At 36.0% G+C, this 19,989-nt stretch overlaps 1 protein-coding gene and 1 long non-coding RNA gene across 6 annotated transcripts in view; one reads left to right on the top strand and one right to left on the bottom strand.

The window, feature by feature from the left end:
- Window positions 1-16,419, bottom strand: part of ICA69 (islet cell autoantigen 1-like protein) — a 324,248-nt gene extending 307,829 nt beyond the window's left edge. For 2 of the 5 annotated variants that reach the window (XM_089239477.1, XM_089239474.1), the window contains exon 1: window positions 16,330-16,419. Coding sequence is in view for 2 of the 5 variants with exons in the window: in XM_089239473.1 (XP_089095599.1) it covers window positions 16,091-16,110 (20 nt within the window). In the remaining 3 variants the exon portion in view is untranslated. Of the gene's footprint in view, window positions 1-16,029 lie in introns of all 5 variants that reach the window. The other 3 variants (XM_089239475.1, XM_089239473.1, XM_089239476.1) reach the window with 3 other exon arrangements.
- LOC149080342 (uncharacterized) lies at window positions 4,491-8,186 on the top strand. Its single transcript, XR_016193561.1, has 3 exons — window positions 4,491-4,967; window positions 6,059-6,135; window positions 7,712-8,186. It is a non-coding gene; the product is annotated as an uncharacterized LOC149080342 (long non-coding RNA).
- Window positions 16,420-19,989: the final 3,570 nt, after the last annotated feature.

Raw genomic sequence — 19,989 nt, 5'->3', positions numbered from 1 at the left:
ACTTGTTGTGTTATATAGGCATTGCAGATCGCAGCGCTGTACTCTGATTGGTTCCATATCTCTTTATTTGCATACGCATGCATGTACCAGTTTTTTTGGCTCTTCGGTTTACATCCTTTGCAATGAGTATCCTGCATAAATGTGCAATGTTTTGTTTTTTTAATGTTTTTAAATCAATTAAATCAAACAGGCTGGTTTTTATGCTTGTTTACAAGTGAAATAGCAGTAATCCCATTCTAGGAAGAAAGCTTGGGACAAGTGCGGGGGTGATAGGGATGATCACCCCACCAAGAGCCTGATAATATGGGAGAATAAATCTGTCCTGTATTTTACGGGATAGTAACGACTAGCAAAAATTGCCTTCTCCGACACATTACTGTGGATCTGCACCTGGGGGGGGGGGGGCACCAACTACTGTTTTTTCACAGGGCGCAAATAGGTCTAAGACTGGTCCTGCTCTGACGTCATATTTTCACTGATCGATGGCACTAGCATTCACCAGGTCTAGCATATTCATCCCTTATCAAGCTCACGAGATTGCTGGGAGGTTTGCTTTGTCACACACAATTACCGGAAAAAAATTGTCATAGTTTTCACCGGAAATGCGTATTCATGATCGTCTTGAAATTTGTTTTTATCGGCCAGCTCTTTTCGCTCAAGGTCATAGCTGATTTGTTTGTCAAAGACAATAAATGAACTTGAAAAAACTGGATTTACCAATGTGTCTCTCTTCAATAACATTGCCGAATTAAGGGATGATTGAATCAAAATACCAGGATGAAGAAATTTTCAGGTATGAGAAAAATTCTAATAATTTTTGTTGTCAATATGAGTTTTTTTCGACGGGGGCTGCAGAAAATTATTATATTAGACTACTACTAAACCAGACACGCACCTTGTCCATATTGCTCTGCGGAACTTCTAACGAATTGGTACATGTTGGAATGTGTGCATATGTATAGCGAACCTTCCGTGAAGTTTGTTTCTGTGTAAAGCTTGTTTTGTGCAGTGCTGCCAACTGCAATCAATTTTTTTAAACTGAGTTTTTCCTCAACTCATAGTGAGTGAATGAATAATTATACCGTTGTAGGCCTGTTGTTCTCTGCGGCGAGACTCTTTAATGGGAAGATTGGCTCAAATTTCCATCTCGAAGTTGGGAACCACAGAAAACCAACTTCAGCCGACCACCACTATGGCGATAGTGGGGTTTGAACCCAGATCCTCACGATGCAAGTCTGTCGATATGACCACCACAGCGGCTGTTATATTAGACTGCGCTGGCTAGGTGTGTTATATAATGTTTTTATACTCGTTGCAATCTTTTCTTTTTAAATGAATTACTAGTAAATTCATTATTATTTTTACGCTCACTCTCTCTATTCTGTTATATATTATATATTAAATAATGTGAAACTTAAAGTCCTAAATGGGGAAAATTAACATACTTGGGTAGCTGATATAAAGGTACTACGCATGGATAGGGGTTGTTGGTCTTTTATAGATGAAACAGAACCTCCACTTGATGATGAAACTGCATCGTGTTAAGATGTATTAGATCTCTGGTTCCCAACCTTTTTAGTCCGCATACGTCCACCCCGAACTCTCTGGGGACATCAAAATCTGTTTCACCCATTACAGATTCCAAAAACTTCTCCAAAAAAAGTATGTGTTAATTGAATTAAATAGTCTATTTTTTCATTTTATAGTTTTTATTTTTGAAGAATGTAAACAGGGCAGGTAGCCCAGGTCGATAAGATACTCACCTAAACCAGTATTTCTCAACTGCCGGGCCGTGACATCAATCGTACCGGGCCGCGAGAATATATTCATTATCCTTTCATTTTTCAAAGCATTTCCACAAATAACTAATTGGTTTATTTCACTATTATGGTACATATTATTTTAATTTTTCAGTCTAAAAATCATACATGGAGAAAGATGAAAACCCTCCTCTAGAGTTCCAGAACAAAGGCTTCCAGCGGCAATTATAGAATCCCTCTTCCCCTTATCGCACTGTTGCTAGACCCAAAGAAAGGGAAACATGTCTCTGGTCCTCCCTCCACTCGAAACTAGTATTTTTAATTGAATTTTTTTTTCTTTTCGTATTTTTGAGTATCCGTCTTCATGAGACCCAAACAATACAGCAGGGGTTAGGAGCGTTTTTCCATACTCTGTGCTTTTCCCTCGAAAATATACTACTGCTTCAGGGCTTTCTGTTGTCAACCAGATGACCCTGTTGTTTGCGTGTTCACGGTTTGCCATTGTCTGCACCACAGAAAATGTCCTGAAGACAATAATGCCATGAGAAAACTCTGTATCCCACGTTTCTTGGAGACTGGAAAAACATCTTTGCTACTCGCCATTGACCAAGCCGCATAACTTCAAAGGGGAATAATTGTGAGTGATCAGGAATTTCCGGGCAATATTATAGAAAACCACCTTCGACCATTGGACCCGTTATTTATGGCCAGTGGTAAAAACCTCTGGCAGTCATTATAACGATTTAGTATGTGTTCTCAGAAACAAACGAAGTATTTTACATATGTGTGGCAAATGTCAGTGACTAATCAGTGAAACACCTGCACCACATAAGCATCTATCGTGGATATACCGAAACGAGTGTCTCGCCCAAAACTGAACAATTTTCTGCTCTTCAGTGGACTTTTTTATGGTGAGTTACAATATATACATTTTTATTTTATATCATTACCTTCTTTCTAGGTGAGATTAAATACAAAGTTCGATCGTAAAATATATTTTACACTAAGTTATTAAAATAGTGCTAATAAATAAGTGCTGCGTCCACGTCAGCACAAAAAATTCCATTGCCCACTATGAATGAAAACTTCGTATTTTTACACACTATGAGAAATTATTCTATAAACTTGAATATTAAGATATTTAGATTGATTTATGTATGACCAATTAAATCTTTTAATGAGGTAGAGGCGCCAAAATGAGGAAAACATTGAGGGGGCTGAAAGTTGCCATTTGTCCCGTATATACGGGTTCAAGCCCTTATGCAGGAGAGGGGGTGGATCGTTGCATTATATATTGATTATTGGTGGCTCAGCCACGTCGTAAAATATATTGGGGCGCTCAAACATCCTCAGTACCCAGGTTCTGGTCCCTAAGCAATGAGGATGTTTACTGCAGTTGCTGATGAAACGCTTCGTTTATGTTTTGTCCACACGTTATTAATACATTACCGAAAAAAAAGGTTGCATCACTCCATAAGATAATAATGGACTCAATTCATTAAACGTATTTTAATTAATTAATCAACTAATTAAAAGGGTTTAAATTTATTATTCAATTAAAGAGGGTTTAATTAATTGATTAAATGAGTTTTCAATTAAATAATTAGCTCACAATCAAAAGGTAATTGGTTGTTTATTAATTATTAACATTTGAACAAGTAAGCTATTCCAGACCGGGCCGTAGACCCAAAAATTTGATTCACCGGTCTGTGGTTCCCAAAAGGTTGAGAACCACTGACCTAAAGTACCAAAGGATGTTTAGAGGTGTCGCGAGTTCGATACCCACTTCGTCCTTGTCAGAAAACTTTCCTGACACAAGGGTACAACAGAAACGGCGACGTAACCACAGAAAATATTGCTACTGCAGGGAGTCCCTCATCGAGGGTTTAGCGCACCAACCTCTAGACGAGTATAAAAAACAAAACTGCCGTTCGGAATCTGCAATAAATTGTAGGTCCCGGTCTAATTAGCCCTCGTGTGAAGAAAATGACCACGGTGCGACAAAAATGATTAATGAAGAATGTAAACAAATTAACATAAAGATTAAGAAATAATGTGATACTTGGGACTGTAATAAATTACAAAGTTATGAAATATTAGGCTCAAGAGACAATAAATACAATCTCAAATCCAGAGCTGCATTCAATTTGCTTCTATATTTTTTATATAAGCATACGAAGAAAATGCGCAGTCAACAAGCTCCATGGTAGTAAACAGCAACAAAAACATTATGCTTTTCCAAAAGTTCACTGCATTTGTCGCCGTGACGTGCCCAAAAACTGACTAGGTTCACTATTCTGCCATTAGAGATTCTTCAGAGTGGTATCTGATACGAGCTCTAGCAATTTCTCATTTTCTGCAATCGACAATGAAGCCGGTTCAAAATACGCTTCTTTGAAAGGATCAGATATTCATCGATCATCCATTACCGGCTCTGAAAAATATTTTTGAAACAAAGATTTTAATTCTTCCATGTGCTCAGTTATCTCTTCACCGACTGTTAAATTTAGCTTGGCTTGTGACAAGAAATAGTGAAGTGTTTTGAACACACCAGGTTGTCTTTTTAATGCACTTTGCCAAAAAATCAAATTCTTTTTCATGGATTCAATTTTGTCAGAAACTTAGAAATTGCTAAAATTTTTTTGAAGTGAAAGATTGAGTTTATTAATCTTATGGGAAATATCACTCAGGTATACAAGGCTCTGTAGCCATCAGAGATGCCACTGTACTCTAATTTATCTCGGTCCCAAGACCCTGGGGGTGAACTATCTCTGCGGTCCTTAGCCGAAAAAAAGTAGTTAAGCCCCGATTTGTCCTTAGATGGCCAGTAGTTCGACTTTTCGATACTATCTCTAAGCTAAGGACTTTTTTTTAGTAGTTACTTAGGACCGCTGCTAAGGACTGCCTAGCACCAGTCCTAAAGCAGCAAGAAAAGTAGTTCACGGCGGCCATCTTGGAAAAGAGGAAATTTTGCCTCTGGCCGCGAGCTCTCGCTGTGATATTTAGCGATGAAATATGCTGTTTTTTTTCGAATTGAAAATTTTTTTACGATAATAATGACAGATAAAACTTGGATTATATCTTCGGTGTCATCAAAGTTGAAGTGATTCATCGTTATATCCTCCAAAACCTGCTGTAGTATACATACGTGTATGTTGACATCGGCGATCGAAGCCACGACGAAGTGCTAGCATGTTCATTACTGAGGTAAGAATTATTTTATTGCTATCGAACTATATAAGAAAAGTGTTAGAGATATTATTAATATTTTTTTGCTCAGTAAATGCGTTATTTAAAAATATAAATGGACATAATGTTACGCAATCAATAGGGCAGTGGGTCCCACTTGGTAATGCTGGAAAAATATCAAATAGCCCATGTATATTTTGGGTTGTATTGAAAATATTTACATGGCGAATGAAAGATGAATCTTCTATTACGATAATATCAGATTAAAATTTTACATTCTATGTTTTTTGCTACATTAATTTTTTTTAATGAAAAATTATGTCTAAATGAATTGAGCACATGCGTAAATAAATAATAACAAATACAATTCATTGATAATAAATTATAGCACCTAAATGGCAAAAATTTTAATTAATTTTTTTGTGATGAGTAATGGTGAAATTGAAATAAAGCATGGTAAAAATTGGCAGTAATGTTAAATATTAAATTTTGTAAAACTCATGCACTAAATTTAGTGTAAAGGATTAAAATATAGATTTGATATTTTGAACTGTTCAAATGAACAATATTGTAATACTTAGTGAAAGTTAAATTTTCAGAAAAAAATCATATGCTACTACTTTAAAAATTGCACTCTGTAACTCGCTCTGAGATGAATATTTAATAAGGAATCATTATATTGTTTTGTTGATATAAAAAATGAAGTTCGTACAATGGGACTAAAAAACAAAGTTTTAATTTCACGCACAGTTTTTAGTGTTGAGGTATATATATATTACAATGAAAGGAAGCAGATTAGTGTTTGAAACATATTACTACTTCAGTATTTGGGTTATGGCCTTGCTGTGTGTGTTCAAATTGAATTTTTTGCCAAAAATTATTTTTGATTGTGTGTATGGGTAAAGACAGAAAAAAAATTTCCATGTCGAATACTTAAGAACTTTAAAATATAACATTTTGAGATGTTATGGAACTGAAACTTTTAACATTTAAACTTTTAACAAGCATTTATTTTTTAACGATGTTGTTAGTAAACAGCTGATATATATATATATATTGTATATACATTTGTGAGACTTTTCTAACTCTTGAAAAATTTTGTTTCCCAGGAAATTGGCTGTAGGTAGCTACGAAGTTATGTGAAGGTTTTCAAAGTTACCAAACAATTATACCAGAGCAAACAAAGGTAATTTTAATTCTTTGTATTTGACTTTGAGCAACAGTTTCCATTATTATTTTCATGTAAAATAAAATATTTCCATGCATGATTTAATGACATAAATTTTAACATTGTGTCGCATCATTTTCACTGATTTCATTTGTATCAACAACCCTAGTGGAACAAATACAGCCGAACCCCCGATTTAATGCCACCATCCCACCCAAAGAATTTTGGCGTTATATCAGATCGCAGACATAATAGCGTTTCGGAGAGGCTGTATTACATAAATTCACACGTTTATTAAGAAATGTATTTCAGTGTCTCATTTATGTTGCATGATGAATAAAATAACCTATTTTATACACATTCAATTTTAAGTTGAGAAAATTCATAAAAATTGTAAACTGTAAAATCACTTGAATATTTCTCAATATAAAACTTAACAGAAACATACTTCCCTCTGAAATTATTGTAATTTCAGCAACTCATTTTATATGTGCAAAAACAAAATAAGCAGGGGGGGGGGGAAAGGTGGCATTGTTTTTAGTCCATACCATATTGGTTTTTCTCGAGAAATATCTTGCTATGAGTAATTTTCTTTATAATCATAATTTTTTCAGATACTATTGAAAGAACAACTGTTTTTGACATAATTGAATTGAGCAAATTAAGATAGATTTCTTAATGGCTACCTGTACCACTCAAAATTTGACCAGTGCAAGTAAAAACATGTATACTGTTGAAAAACCTGTCTTGGCTATATAAATGAGAGGGAGGACGTTAAAAAAAACCTTTAGAAGCTTTGCTAACTGAAAAGCAATATTAATTCTTTGAAAAACGTGTTATATTTACTGATGAGCAAATTTTGTGAATGGAAATATTAAAACAATATGTTTGACGACAAATAATATTATACTTTTTAACTAGTAAGACCATACAACACTGCAAAATTTCTATGTTAATTTAAATAGGGTTCCCTGATCCACAAGAGGTTGCTAAGGATGTGTTTTAGAGCGAAGCTGAAAGTAAAGTGAAAATTTGAAGTTAGCCGCGTGCCAATAGGTTTTTTCACTTCATCTGTCTGACCAAAATTTTAGGGTAGAACCATGGCTCGAAAAATTGAAAAACATTTTAGGTGCCGGCCAAATTTCTTGGCAGCCAAGCATATTTTTAGGAGAAATAATCCAAAGTAAAAACAAATTATATTCAACTTTTTTAGCACTTGGTGATGATCTTCACATATCGGAAGATGCAGATATAAACTCCAAATATTTTGTGATCTGCATAGAAAATTTGAGGTGTCAGTATGATTTTCTTTTTTGCAATGTTGGCTCCTAAGATTTGTGAAGCCTTAGGTAAATACATCTAGACATGAACAAGTGCATCTGTGTGCAATGCCAGGCCTCCCTTGTAAAACACAGTTGATGCATTTTGGATCCTACTGTGATAAAATGGTGGCGAGTCAACAAAGTGCTATTGTGCACGAATTATCTCTACTTATGCAAATAAAGACTGTTATAATTTGAAATCAAATATACAGTACATTTAAAGATTGATAAGCATAATAAAAGTTTTTTTTTCTTCCTCTTTCTAATTTCAGGTAAATCAACATTTGAAGATGCAAATGAAAATTAATGAATCTCAAAAAATTATATTCTTGAAAGGTGCGATTTCTAAGAAAAGTACAACAAATAAATTGTGATTATGATAACTTTCTATGAATATATGTTTGAAATAAAATGTTTTTGTATGACAAATCATGTGTGCAAGTTGTTATTCAATTCATGTTTCTATTAATCAACTTCAATCAATCATTCATCTTCTAATCAACTGAAATGAAATATACGATCAAATGAAAGTTATCAGGTGAAGTTATTTGTTGGAAGCTAAATATGAAACAGATAAATTGATGAAAGATCTTTAATATAGAAGTATATATCTTTTAAATATTGAAGTATTCACTTGCATTAACAGGTAAGTGCTCATTCATAGAGAATCATGTTCTGATAATATTTTTTAATACTGAGGAGAAACCCATAGTTTAAAATACAGAACTACAATACGCAGCAAGGCAGTTAATTCTTTTAATTATAAATTATCAATAATTTATTATTTTAGTTGCTCCAGAAAGAATTTGCAATTTGTTGTTTCAATGAATTTAAAAGGAATAAAAATGGATAATAAAAAATCATTTAACAAATTGGTTTTTAAAAAAAAGTAGCACTCAATATTAAAAACAGTATTCAGCTGGGGCCTCAAGTACGGCTCCCGAAGTGAATAGGGGGCTCAAAAATCTATAATTATTTTGCATAATAACCCTTTTAAGAAGAGGCCCCCCCCCCCTCAAAAAAAAAAGGGAAAGTCTGCCCCGAAAAGGCACATTACGGCCATAGGCTCAACTAGTGCCGGTAACCTTAATTTAAAATCTTACATTTGTTTGTAAGAATTTTTTTTTCAAATTTTGATTCCATCAGTATGCGACCCGCTTATATGCAGCTGGGGTCCCATATACTCGCTTCTTCAAGCATCCAAAAGTGGGGCCCATGAGCTCGGACAAGAAAAATACTTTGACTATTATTATATACTGAATCTTATTCTAAAAAAAAGTCCCAAGATGAAAAATGCAACGTCCTCATACGGTTACAAAATAATTAAACTAGCCAGCGATATTAGAGTAAAAAAAATTGCAAAACACGGGTGACAAAAAAATGTATGGCGAGTCCTTCGGGAAAAAAAAGTTTGTTTACAACATGTTTGTTTGTAAACATGAAATCGCTGCCACAATCCACTGCGGAAAAACGATTGTTAAATAATTAGTAGTAGTTGTAGGCTTCAAACGGCATCCCGATTGGTTAGAGATCTGTTACTCTCGAAACCAAAAATTTTCTCCCCCTCTAACTACTGTTTCACGTCACGTGACCTTAAGGACTGGTAGTACATAGTACCTCTTAACTACTAGTAGCTGAAGCGGTCCTTAGCTTCAGTCCTCCGACCGGTAGTTCATTAGGACTAGTAGTTACTAAGGACTGCAGAGATAGTTCACCCCCAGGGTATTCGAGAAATCTGGGTCCTTTTGAGTGAAAGTGGGTTCCTTTCAAAAACATTTTAACTTGAAAAAATTATGCCCCCCCATGATTCACTGGTATCTCTGAATTTTCTTCCATCATGCCGCAGGTCTTTGATCACCTGCGCATATTTCTTTGTTGAGACTGAGCGGTGGGCCATGTTCTGGATAGGAGAAGGTATCTGTGAATCAAAGCTGCATTAAGAGTAAGCGTAAACAGTCCTATTGTTAAACTGGTATCCAAACGGCATCAGCGTCCTCTCTGTTTAGATGGGTGCCTGCTGGCCTGTGATTGGCTGCTAGCATCGGGTGGGAAAGTCATTTCCCATAATGCATTTCCCTATCACGGCGCCATATTGTTTACTTACTCACGTGAAGACTCTTGGTTAGGTTGGTTAGCTATTGCTCGTGGTTATTTTGGCAAATTGTTAATCTTTAAAATTATAAAAACGGGCCAACTAAAATTATATTTATTGAATAAGTCCGCGTGCATTTGATGGGTGTAAAATGACACGAAGACGGGTGTTCACAAGTATAGATTTAGCTGTTGAAGTGTCTATAACATTGTTATTGTTACTGAGTGATTAATATTTTTATGCACACGTATGTCTCCTATAAAGAAGTGAAAAATATACGCTTTAGTGGGAATTAAGATTTTTTAGGTTCCATAGCAATAGACTGAAAAATAAATCAAGGTTGAAATCAGAATAACGCGATCAAGGGAAGGGGGAAGAGAAGCGTGGGAGCCATGTGATCAATCGGCAAGTTTGACACAAACTTCAGATGGCGCTGCTATCAATTCCGCTGCCTTTCTTTAACATTGAGTGGGTATGCTTAACTTACAAGCGGCTTTGCTGTGAATCAAGTAATTCATTTCTAAAAACATGTTCTTTCTCTATCCAAAGGGTCATTAACCTTCATTGTCTACTAGTAAGAAAAGCTTGCAAAGAAGCTCATTAGCAATGAGAATTTAGCGTATGGAATTCCGCAAAGTAATAAATCTAAAACAAATAGACAGTTGATCCTACTTATAACGTTTTTCCCATTTAGAACGTTTTTCTATTTGTACTAAGTGGAAAAACGTTTTAAACTTATTTTCATGGTATTATTAAACTTATTTTCAAAGGGGGCGCCAAATTCATCCTGTAACTGCTTCTTCTACATTACAAGGTGTGCCAGATGACAAAGTATCTAGTTGCAGGCCGCAACTAGATACCTTCTCAAACGGGGCATCACACATTTTGACACACCCATGTAATGTAGAAGCAGCAGTTATAAAGGTTGAATTTGGTGCCCCCCCCCCTAGTCCAGAACCCGGGACACTAGACCCGCTTGTCTCTCCCCCTTCCAGTTGCGGCCGTACATCTATCCTCCAAACTGGTAATGCATGCATGTGAAATTTAATGTTTATGTTACCGGTAAAGTATGAAATCTGGCATTCTATACAATACCTGGTCGTTTCAGGCAAAGTATGAAATACCGGTTTTATTCTATACTTTGCCTAGGCATTCTATAGTGTGTTTCCTGATTGTGTTTAGGCATTCTATAGAATACAAGATATACAGAAGACTGGATGTTGTGAAGATATTTATTATTTGAGATGTTAATTTTTTTTTTAAGGAAGGAAAAAACTCTGCCTCTACCGGGAGTCGAACCCGGGTCCCTCGATTGCCGGACGAGTGCTCTGACCACTAAGCTACAGAGATAGAGATTTTCCTTCGCTATCTCCTCTGTAGCTTAGTGGTCAGAGCACTCGTCCGGCAATCGAGGGACCCGGGTTCGACTCCCGGTAGAGGCAGAGAGTTTTTTCCTTCCTTAAAAAAAAATTAACATCTCAAATAATAAATATCTTCACAACATCCAGTCTTCTGTATATCTTGTATTAACAAGTGGAGAGCGACATTCATGTCATATTCTATAGAATGCCTAACACAATCAGGCAAAGTATGAAATTCTTCATTTGTAAACAAACATTGACAAAATTTTCATTATATAAGACACAGGATGCCAAATTCGCCAAATAAAATAAGAGATTCTTGTTGAATTATAAATTTTAATATATTTCTGATGAAATGTACAAGTTTTTTTCCTTCAGAAAAATGTCCTTTTTGCTCTCGTGAGAAAGGATCTCTTGAGGGGCGGTATAAAATTTTACAATTTCGTCAAATTAAAATTTCACAGAATTTTCTTCATTTATTCCCGGAAACATTTCTCTTCGGCTCTCGTGAAAAGGGATCGGTTGAGGAGCGGTATAAAATATTACAATTTCGTCAAATTAAAATTTCACAGAATTTTCATTTTTTCCGAAAACATGCATTGGCCAGTGAAGACTTCCAGTGTTGGTGGTGTATAATCGCAGCATTTTATCTTTGATGTCCACTCTATATTTAGTTTCGTTAGTGTAGGCAACTGTTTCTGGGGTTTTTTTTTCACATTTTCGTTGAAAGTTGCATCAGTATGAAGTGAACTCAGACAACTAGAACATTTTTAATCTTTTTCCCTGATCAGCGTGATAGTATTCAAAACTGGAACCAATATTCACGAGTGTAAATCTTGTTTTTGCAGTTGGAGGTACTTCATGACGGTCTTTTCGAAAGGTCCCAACCAAGCTTGTCAATTTCGGTTTCAGATTTTGTTATGCTTCAGAATCTGTTATGTTTCGACCTTTTCTTAGATAAGGTTTGACTAATTGAATTACAAGTATAACATGTTAATGGACATTTTGATTTGCTGGTCTGGTGTTATCTGCTCCAGTGTAAGGAAAAACTGTTTAGAATATATTTGGAGTCAACGCAGGCAAGAAGACTTGGGATATACTGTGTGAATGGACATCTTGCTTTTGATGGTAAAAGTTGTTCGTCCACAGTTAAGGCCCGTTTACACGAGGCAAGCGCTTTAGTTGGTAACTTAATTTTTAGTTGCCAAGTACGATACAATGTATGCAGACGATAAGGGCCGTTTACACGGCTTTAGTTGGCAAGTGCGCAAGTGCATAAGTGATTTAGTTGGTAAGTGAGATAAGAACGGTTCTATTTTTTCCGGTTAAGTAGACCTCTGCGCATGCGCCAGTGGTCCTGACCAGCCGCTCTGGAGGGGTCTTTTTGCTCTCTCACGGAGGGGTTTATTTTGATCTCAAGCGTGAACCTGTTCATACTCCGTCGTCTCCTGAAGTTTCGCTAGAATTCCGCCGAAATATTGGATGGTGAGGTGGCCAGAGGACACAATCTTCAAGTTTATTGAAAAATATCTTCGCCATGAATGTTTGTTGAACTATAGAAATGGAAATTACCTTGTTCAAACAAGCTAAAATTATTCGATGTTGGGAAAAGCTATGGAATATTCTGTCGACGTGATGTCAGGAGTTATATATTTTTGAACCTTCAATTTTTTTTTATCTGGTGGGGAGGATTTATATAATAAAAACTGGAGAGGGGGGTTTCGAATATTTCTCTCGTCCAGAACGAATTTGCTGCCATCTGTTGTAAAAATACATGATCAAATATTTAACATAAAGATATCATCTCTATAGATCAAATTAAAAAATAATAATGATTTCGAAAATTTGGAAATAATTTTTGTTTAATGAATTTTTATTATTTAATTTTTAACCCTTAGAATTTCCTACGAATGCCAAGAATCTTCTCCCGTATTTTCGGCTTACATAATTCATAATTATCTCCTCTTTAACATCGATTAAAATATCATATAATCGGTATTTACAACTTAGAGGAGAAATAGAGAAATCTTATATTTCTTCTCGATGACTTACTTTAGTTTATAATATGTTGTGTGTTCTTTTTTCCCCTGTGGCGTCATCTCTCGCCCCCTTGCGTGGGTGGCAGAGGCGAAAAAAGGGGACAAGCGAACTGTTTCCCTTGCGTGACCTACTTCTTGCTCAGTGTGTTGCTCTCGCGCAAGTGAGAAAAGAGTTTCTCCTTTTTTATTATGTGGAATTAATATTGTTAACCTATGTAAATAGTTTTTTAAAATTAAATGAACTTAAATATTATCAACCGTTTCTTCAATTGGAGTCAGAATATACATCGTCCTCGATGTGTATCATATAACTATACCCCCCTTGAGTAAGTGAAAATGAATAAATTTATATTCTTTAAAAAAAATATCATATAATGTGGCTCTGATCACAGTAATCGTAAGTTCTACCTGATCATCTTCATCCATCGTTACGAAAGCTATGAGCTTTAAAAAAAGCACCTCTCTCAATGCCAGATAAATAACAAATTATTACTATTATTCTCCCGCGCGTTGTGCGTCTGTCTCTCTCCGTGGATTTGAGTAGACTGAAGCGCGCATGCGCTAACTGCGCTCACCTCCGTAAAAATTATCCAATGAGCGCCTACTTACCACTTATCGTGTGGACAGTTTCAAGAAGAATCGGTAAGTTGAAATTAAGTTACCAACTAAAGCGCTTGCCTCGTGTAAACGGGCCTTTAGATTGGGCCCTGGTTTGTAGCAAGTCGCACTGTTTCATATGAATGAATTCCATAGTGAAGATGCAAGAGTAAATTAGTCAGTTTTCAACAGGGTTGGTAAAAAACCCGGTTTTTTTGAAAAAAACCAAAAAACCGGGTTTTTTTGGTTTAAACCGGTTTTTTTGTTTTAAATAGTATTAACATTAAAAACAATGAAATTTCTGAAAAATCATTCAAACTTCCAATAATTAACTAAAATAAAATGTTTATTAATGAAATTAACACTATTCCCATGCTAATTAATCAATAAATATTTATTACATTTTAACAAAAACAAACTTTTGCAATTTAATTATTTTTTGCTTAACTGAATGGATTACTGTGTGTTTGAAAATTCTTTCAATGGCATTAATCATATAGAAGAGTTATATAATCATATAGTATATAAAGGTTTTTCTCCAGTTACTTTCAGCATACTTAATTAGGAAGCTATTTTGCAAAATGCAATAAAAATTAGATGAATATAATGTATTTAATGAAGCATAAATAATGCAGATTAATTAGCAATGGTTTACGATATACGGGGTGGTTATAACTAAGGTTCTGATTTCAAAACACTGTAAAAAAAGAACGATTGTCAGAATGACTTGAAAATTGACATGAATATTCCTGAAAAAATTCAATTTTATTTGATAAAGGGGAAAAAATACTTGAAAATGTAAAATTAACGCCATCATCCAACATGCGGGAAATTTGCCCGCAGAATGGAAACGATAGCCAGTCATGGCAAAATGATAACTTAATTATAGCATTTCACGATTTCATAATTCATGGAAACATCACAAAAAACAAAGTAATTGAACAAATAACTACAACTTACTCAAGAAATGTTAAATATGTTGTCCACCACGTGTTCTTACTATGAGGTTGAAAGCACAAAAATTCTTGTTCAACAGCGAAATCGGAGTATGCCACGGTCATAATGTGGATGTTCTTGCAATTCAGCTTTATTAAACCACTTAATCTGACCACTGTTTATAACATTTTGAGGTCCCCCACAGCCAGGAGTTGCAAGGGTTGAGGTGCATCCTGTCAAAATGGGTCTTCTGCAGCTGCTTTGCTGGTATTGCAATGTGCATCTTGATAGAAGTTCTATCACACACTGATGCTGTGGAAGTGCCGAAATGATGTGGTTGCACAAAATAGATTATACTGTGGGCCAAGTACAGCATCGTCTACTTGCACATTTTGCACTTTTTTTTTGCGAAAGAAACTTCCATTGCTTCAGGAGTATCCATGCAAATTTTCAAGTCATTCTGATCAGTACTTATTGTATAGTTTTGGAATCAAAACTTAAATTATAATCACCCAGTATATAGCTGATTATTTTTCAAAAATCTGTTACTACTATACAGTAGAACCTTGATTAACTGGGCTTAACAGTGTGTGTGTGTGAAAGTATAAAAAAAACTATTGAATATTAAGACTGGGAGATGTACAGTAGGAGATGTGCTACTTCTTATGGGAAAGAAAATGAAAATGTATGTGAGGTAATGTAACCACTAGTACACTAGTCTTTGTAGTTTAAGGACAGCTGGTGTCTTTATTGGATTATAGGACCACCTGCCCCTAGCATGATGGTGTCACTACTGTAGCTGCTTCTTTGTGAAGGGAAAAAGAAACCCTGTGAGATAATACACCACTACATTTAGATGTGTGATGCAATCCTTATTCATGAATTTGCTAAAGATATACCATCAGAATGTACCCAAGGATATAAAATGTGGTAAAAATGAAGCACTTTGGCTAATAATGAACCAATGATATTTTTCAAGGAAAAAAATTATATTTAGGCAACTTTTATTTGATTTTTTGAAAAAAGCCGAAGTGGTTATTTCTTGGTTAAAACCAAGGTTTAAACCAAACAACCCTGGTTTTCAATCTTTCAGACCTTTCAGATCGAATCTCGTGAATTTCAAAATTTCTTTAAAACAATCTCTTGTCATTGTTTGGGGAAATTGTAATTGTAATCTATTGTAATTAGAAAAATGTCAAACGTGTATTGATGCTAGTAGGGTGGAAGGCCAAAAATGTTAAGTTTCATTGAATACATTTACTAAACTGAAAAGAAAAAGATTTAAGGTGGGCAATATTTGGAGAAGCATCACACAAGAGTTTTGCATAAAGGAAAGTGACAGATATCAGTCCTTTGCCATAAATTCACCCCCCCCTCTAATTTACATATACAAAGCTGTTGTCATGCAGAAAGTGCCAGGAATCTCTTTAGAACCATTCAGTTGACTACTTGTAGTGACACAAATTCTTTGTTCTCTTCATTTATGCTACAGTTTTCAAAAATAGTTTGTGTTATAACTTGTTACAGTGCAAAACCAACTTTGAACAGCTATATTTATGACTTACAGAAGGTTTTTAATCCATTAACAATTGATAATTATAGATCACTAATTGAATATTGCATTACATTCGTGTAGCTACAGGCATTTAGTCAGGAGCAGTCACAATTTTTGCTATAGTTGAATTTTTAAGTCCAGTTTCACAGGGAAACTCATCACGTATATTCTTGTCATATATATATATTTTCCTAACTACTTAGATTCATTTTGATTGAAGTATGATCACAAAATATAATTGCCTCCATTAACTAAGAAACTAAGATCCACATTGCAGTCTCATGTTACAATTAAACGAAAACCGACTTACCTCACTTTAAGGCCCGTTTACATGAGGCATTAGTGATGGGCGATCCGCTCATGAACCGTCTAGAAGAGCGGCTCTTTTCAAAGAGTGAGTGAGCCGCGGTTCTTGAAAAAAGAACCGCGGCTCTTACACTTCCATCGCATACAAGAAACTACCAAGAACAAGCAGGCTTTTGAAAACGTTGTGAAAAGAACCGTGACGGCAGACGGCTCATATTGCCGACTCCTATTGGCTACAAACGAACCGTGAAGAGCCGTGAGCCGCAGAAATGAAAGTGAACCGTTGCCCGTTAAAACGCCTCCTGTAATTGGTCGAAAATGAGCCGTGAATCGCTTCTTTTTTCACTTGTGTTGCCTGCTCCTATTGGCTACAAATGAACCGTGGAAATTCAAATGAGCTGTATCTTGTTAAAAGGCCTTCTGTGATTGTTAGAACTGGTTTCTTCCCATGCCCCACACCTTCCCCTCTAAGAAGTAAGAACGCGTTGGCCACTCTTTCTCCCCCTCCCCTTTTGCTTGTTACATATATTTTTCTTTTATTACGTTTTTCTTTTTTTGCTCTTTCACCTCGGACTGGGTGCACCTGTTGGAGAGGGGACGGAATTATTTTCCTTATTATTATTGTTATTTTAATTGTTAACCAGTGCAGTCTTATGAGGCGATCCCCGGAGGATCTCAGATGTAGAGGCCTCGTGAGAATGAGATAATAAAATTTGCAAAAGTTTTGCGGAATTTTTAGCCCGATAGACCCGGGCCGTAACTAGGCGAGGGGGGGGGGGAGTAGGTGGGTCTGGTGCCCGGGCGCTGGACTAGTGAGGGTGTCGGATGCACCCTTTTAACTGCTCCTTCTACATTACACGGGGGCGCAGAAATGCCAGCTTGACCCGGCTCAAAAAGTTCTAATTGCGGCCCTGGATTGGGGGGGGGGGGTCCCAGGATTGCTGTCAATACGGCCCTGCTGTTCACCTCGGATTTGTTACCCTTCTTGAGCTGATAGAAATCATTTTACCCAATTTTTCTTCCTTTTGATCGATATTAATTTTTTTTAGATCTTCCACCTCGGATTTGGCGCCCCTCCTCGAAAGGATAGAAATAATTTTCTTTAAATTTCTCTTTCTTTGGTAATTTAAAATTCTTTTTCTCGCCTTCTCACCTCGGAGAGATGTGGACTTTCTCCTAGAGCGGAGTGAATCCATTTTCTCTAACTTTTCTTTGAATAATAAGATTTTCTTTATTTTGCTCTATCTCTCATCACGGATTTTTCGCCCCTCAAAAAATCATTTCCCTAATTTTTTTCGACTTTTTCACTTCGGATTTGATGCCTTTCCTAAGAACAGACAGAAATCGTTTTTCCTTCCTTTATTTTTTGTGGTTCTTTAATTTTTTTTCCATTCTTCCACCTCGGTTTTGTCTCCCCCCCCCCTCCCCTTACAGCGGACAGAAATCATTTCCCAAATTTTTTGCGTCGTTCTTTAAAATTGCACCCTTGCACCTCGGATTTGGTGCCCCTCCTAAGCGAACAGAAACAATTTTCCCTAATTTTTTTTGCAGTCAATAAACTTTTTTTTGCTCTTTCTTCACGATTTCGGCGCCCCTCCTAGAGTGGACAGAGATCATTTTCTTCTTTTTTGTTTTTTTTTAAATATTCCCTCTTTCACCTTGGATATGGTGCGCCTTTTGGAGGGGACACGAAATCTTTTTCCTTATTATTATTTGCCTATTCACCAGTGCGGTCTTACGCACGGGCCTACCCGGGAACGTCCCCGGGGGGGGGGGTGTTCGTGAGGTCCCTCAGAGGAAGTCTCATGAAAATTAGATGTTACATTTTTTAATAGTAGGCGTAGGCAAGAGGTAGGCCTAAATTTTTAGCCAGATGGAGAAGGGCCGCAACAAAGGGGAGGGGGAGTAGGCGGGTGCGGTACCCGGGTGCTAGATTAGTGGGGAAGCCGAATCCACCTTTTAACTGCTCCTTCCACATTACACGGAGGCACAGAAATGTAAGCTTGTCCCGGCTCAAAAGGTATCTAGTTACTGCTCTGCATTGGGGTGGGAGTACCAAGATGCTCTCAAAACGGCCCTGCTCTTCACCTCGGATTTATTGCCCCTCTTAGAGAGCTGACAGAAATCGTTTTCCCTAATTTTTCTCTTGATCAATATGAATATTTTTTCGCTCTCTCACCTCTGATTTGGCGTCCTCTTAGAGCGGCGCCTCCTGTGGTCGTACGGTTGTGCAACCCAGCGGCCCTTGCATAATTTTTAATTGAAATTTTAATCGTGATTTTTTAATTGAAATTTCACATGTATATATATAATTTGTATTATAATTTCATACTCATAATTTTTTTAGTCACAATTCCACATATAATTTTCATTGAAATTTCTGTCGTCTTCAAGTTTCATGCTTAATTATACTTATATTTCACTCACAATTTTTAAAATTACAGTTTTACACAATATCCCATTTCACCCCTACAATATCTCACATATTTGTTTTTTTCTATTGAAATTTCCCTCATAACTTGAATTTTACTCCATTTTACAAGTCGTCAAATCATTCAGAATTTGTTTTTACAGTGGATCCCGCTTATAACGTTTTTCAAAAAATTGTCATGAGAAAACGTTGTAAGTGAAGAAACGCTTTAAACAGGAAAAATCTTCACGAGAATTACTTAATGTTGATACCACGAAAATAAGTCGTACGAAGCGGTAGAAAATTGTAAGTTGGAATGTTATAAGCGGGATCGACTGCATTTTTTTATTCAGGAATTTTTCCGCAGATTCATTCTTTGTTTTTATATTCTTATTTTTGTTGGCATTTTTGACCAGTTTCTCCATGAGTGGGTGATATCCCCTTCCCATGAAATGACAGGGGGGGGGGGTTATGAAACGTATTAGTGGGGCGTTCATAGCTACGAATACAATATAGCAGTATTTCTCAACCTCTGGTCCGCGACGATGGCATAACTGGTCAGCATGGACACTCGATAAAATTATTCACCCTTTGAAATAGACATTAATAATAACAATACGGCTTCAAATAAAATTATACTTTCGTACCGAGGTTCCCCCACATCATCGAGGGAGAACGCAAAAAAATTGCAATCATGAACACGAGATATCACTACATTTAGTCGAAAGTCGCAATTCATTGCTTCAAGTGTAATTTGCTAATTACTGCTAAAATTGCTGAATGGTGTGGAAATAAAGGGCTACTGCAAATCACAGTAAACAAAAATGTATTTCACGAAAAAAATAATCAAATATGACCTGATGATCATATTTCATTGAGAAAAATAAAATTCGGTATAAACTGGCATCTTAAATAATAATCTGTACAAAACGGGACATCATCAATTGCCATCAGAAACATTGTCCGAAGTAGGCATAATCATCGATCGTAATTAAAATTCCAAAAAAATTGCTACAAAAAATTAAACCTGATTTATGTCAGCATTACACTATAAACGTTTTGTAAAAGTGCTTGTATAAAACTCGAAAAATACAACGAATAAGCTGATCGATTACATTCGAGCAAATGCAATCGATCAGTTTATTGGTCGCATTTTTCAAGTTTTATACAAGCACTTTGACAAAACTTTTATAGTGTAATACTGGCCTTTTATGTATAAACCTGACAAATATGCCAGATAAATATTTACAAATT

Source organism: Pholcus phalangioides, unplaced genomic scaffold (assembly GCF_987345545.1).
Source record: "Pholcus phalangioides strain wild (caught in Gottingen) unplaced genomic scaffold, Ppha-v1.0 ptg000011l_1, whole genome shotgun sequence".
NCBI lineage: Eukaryota > Metazoa > Arthropoda > Arachnida > Araneae > Pholcidae > Pholcus > Pholcus phalangioides.
The sequence above is the reverse complement of the archived record's forward strand: the minus strand, read 5'-3'. Positions and strand labels throughout refer to the sequence as shown.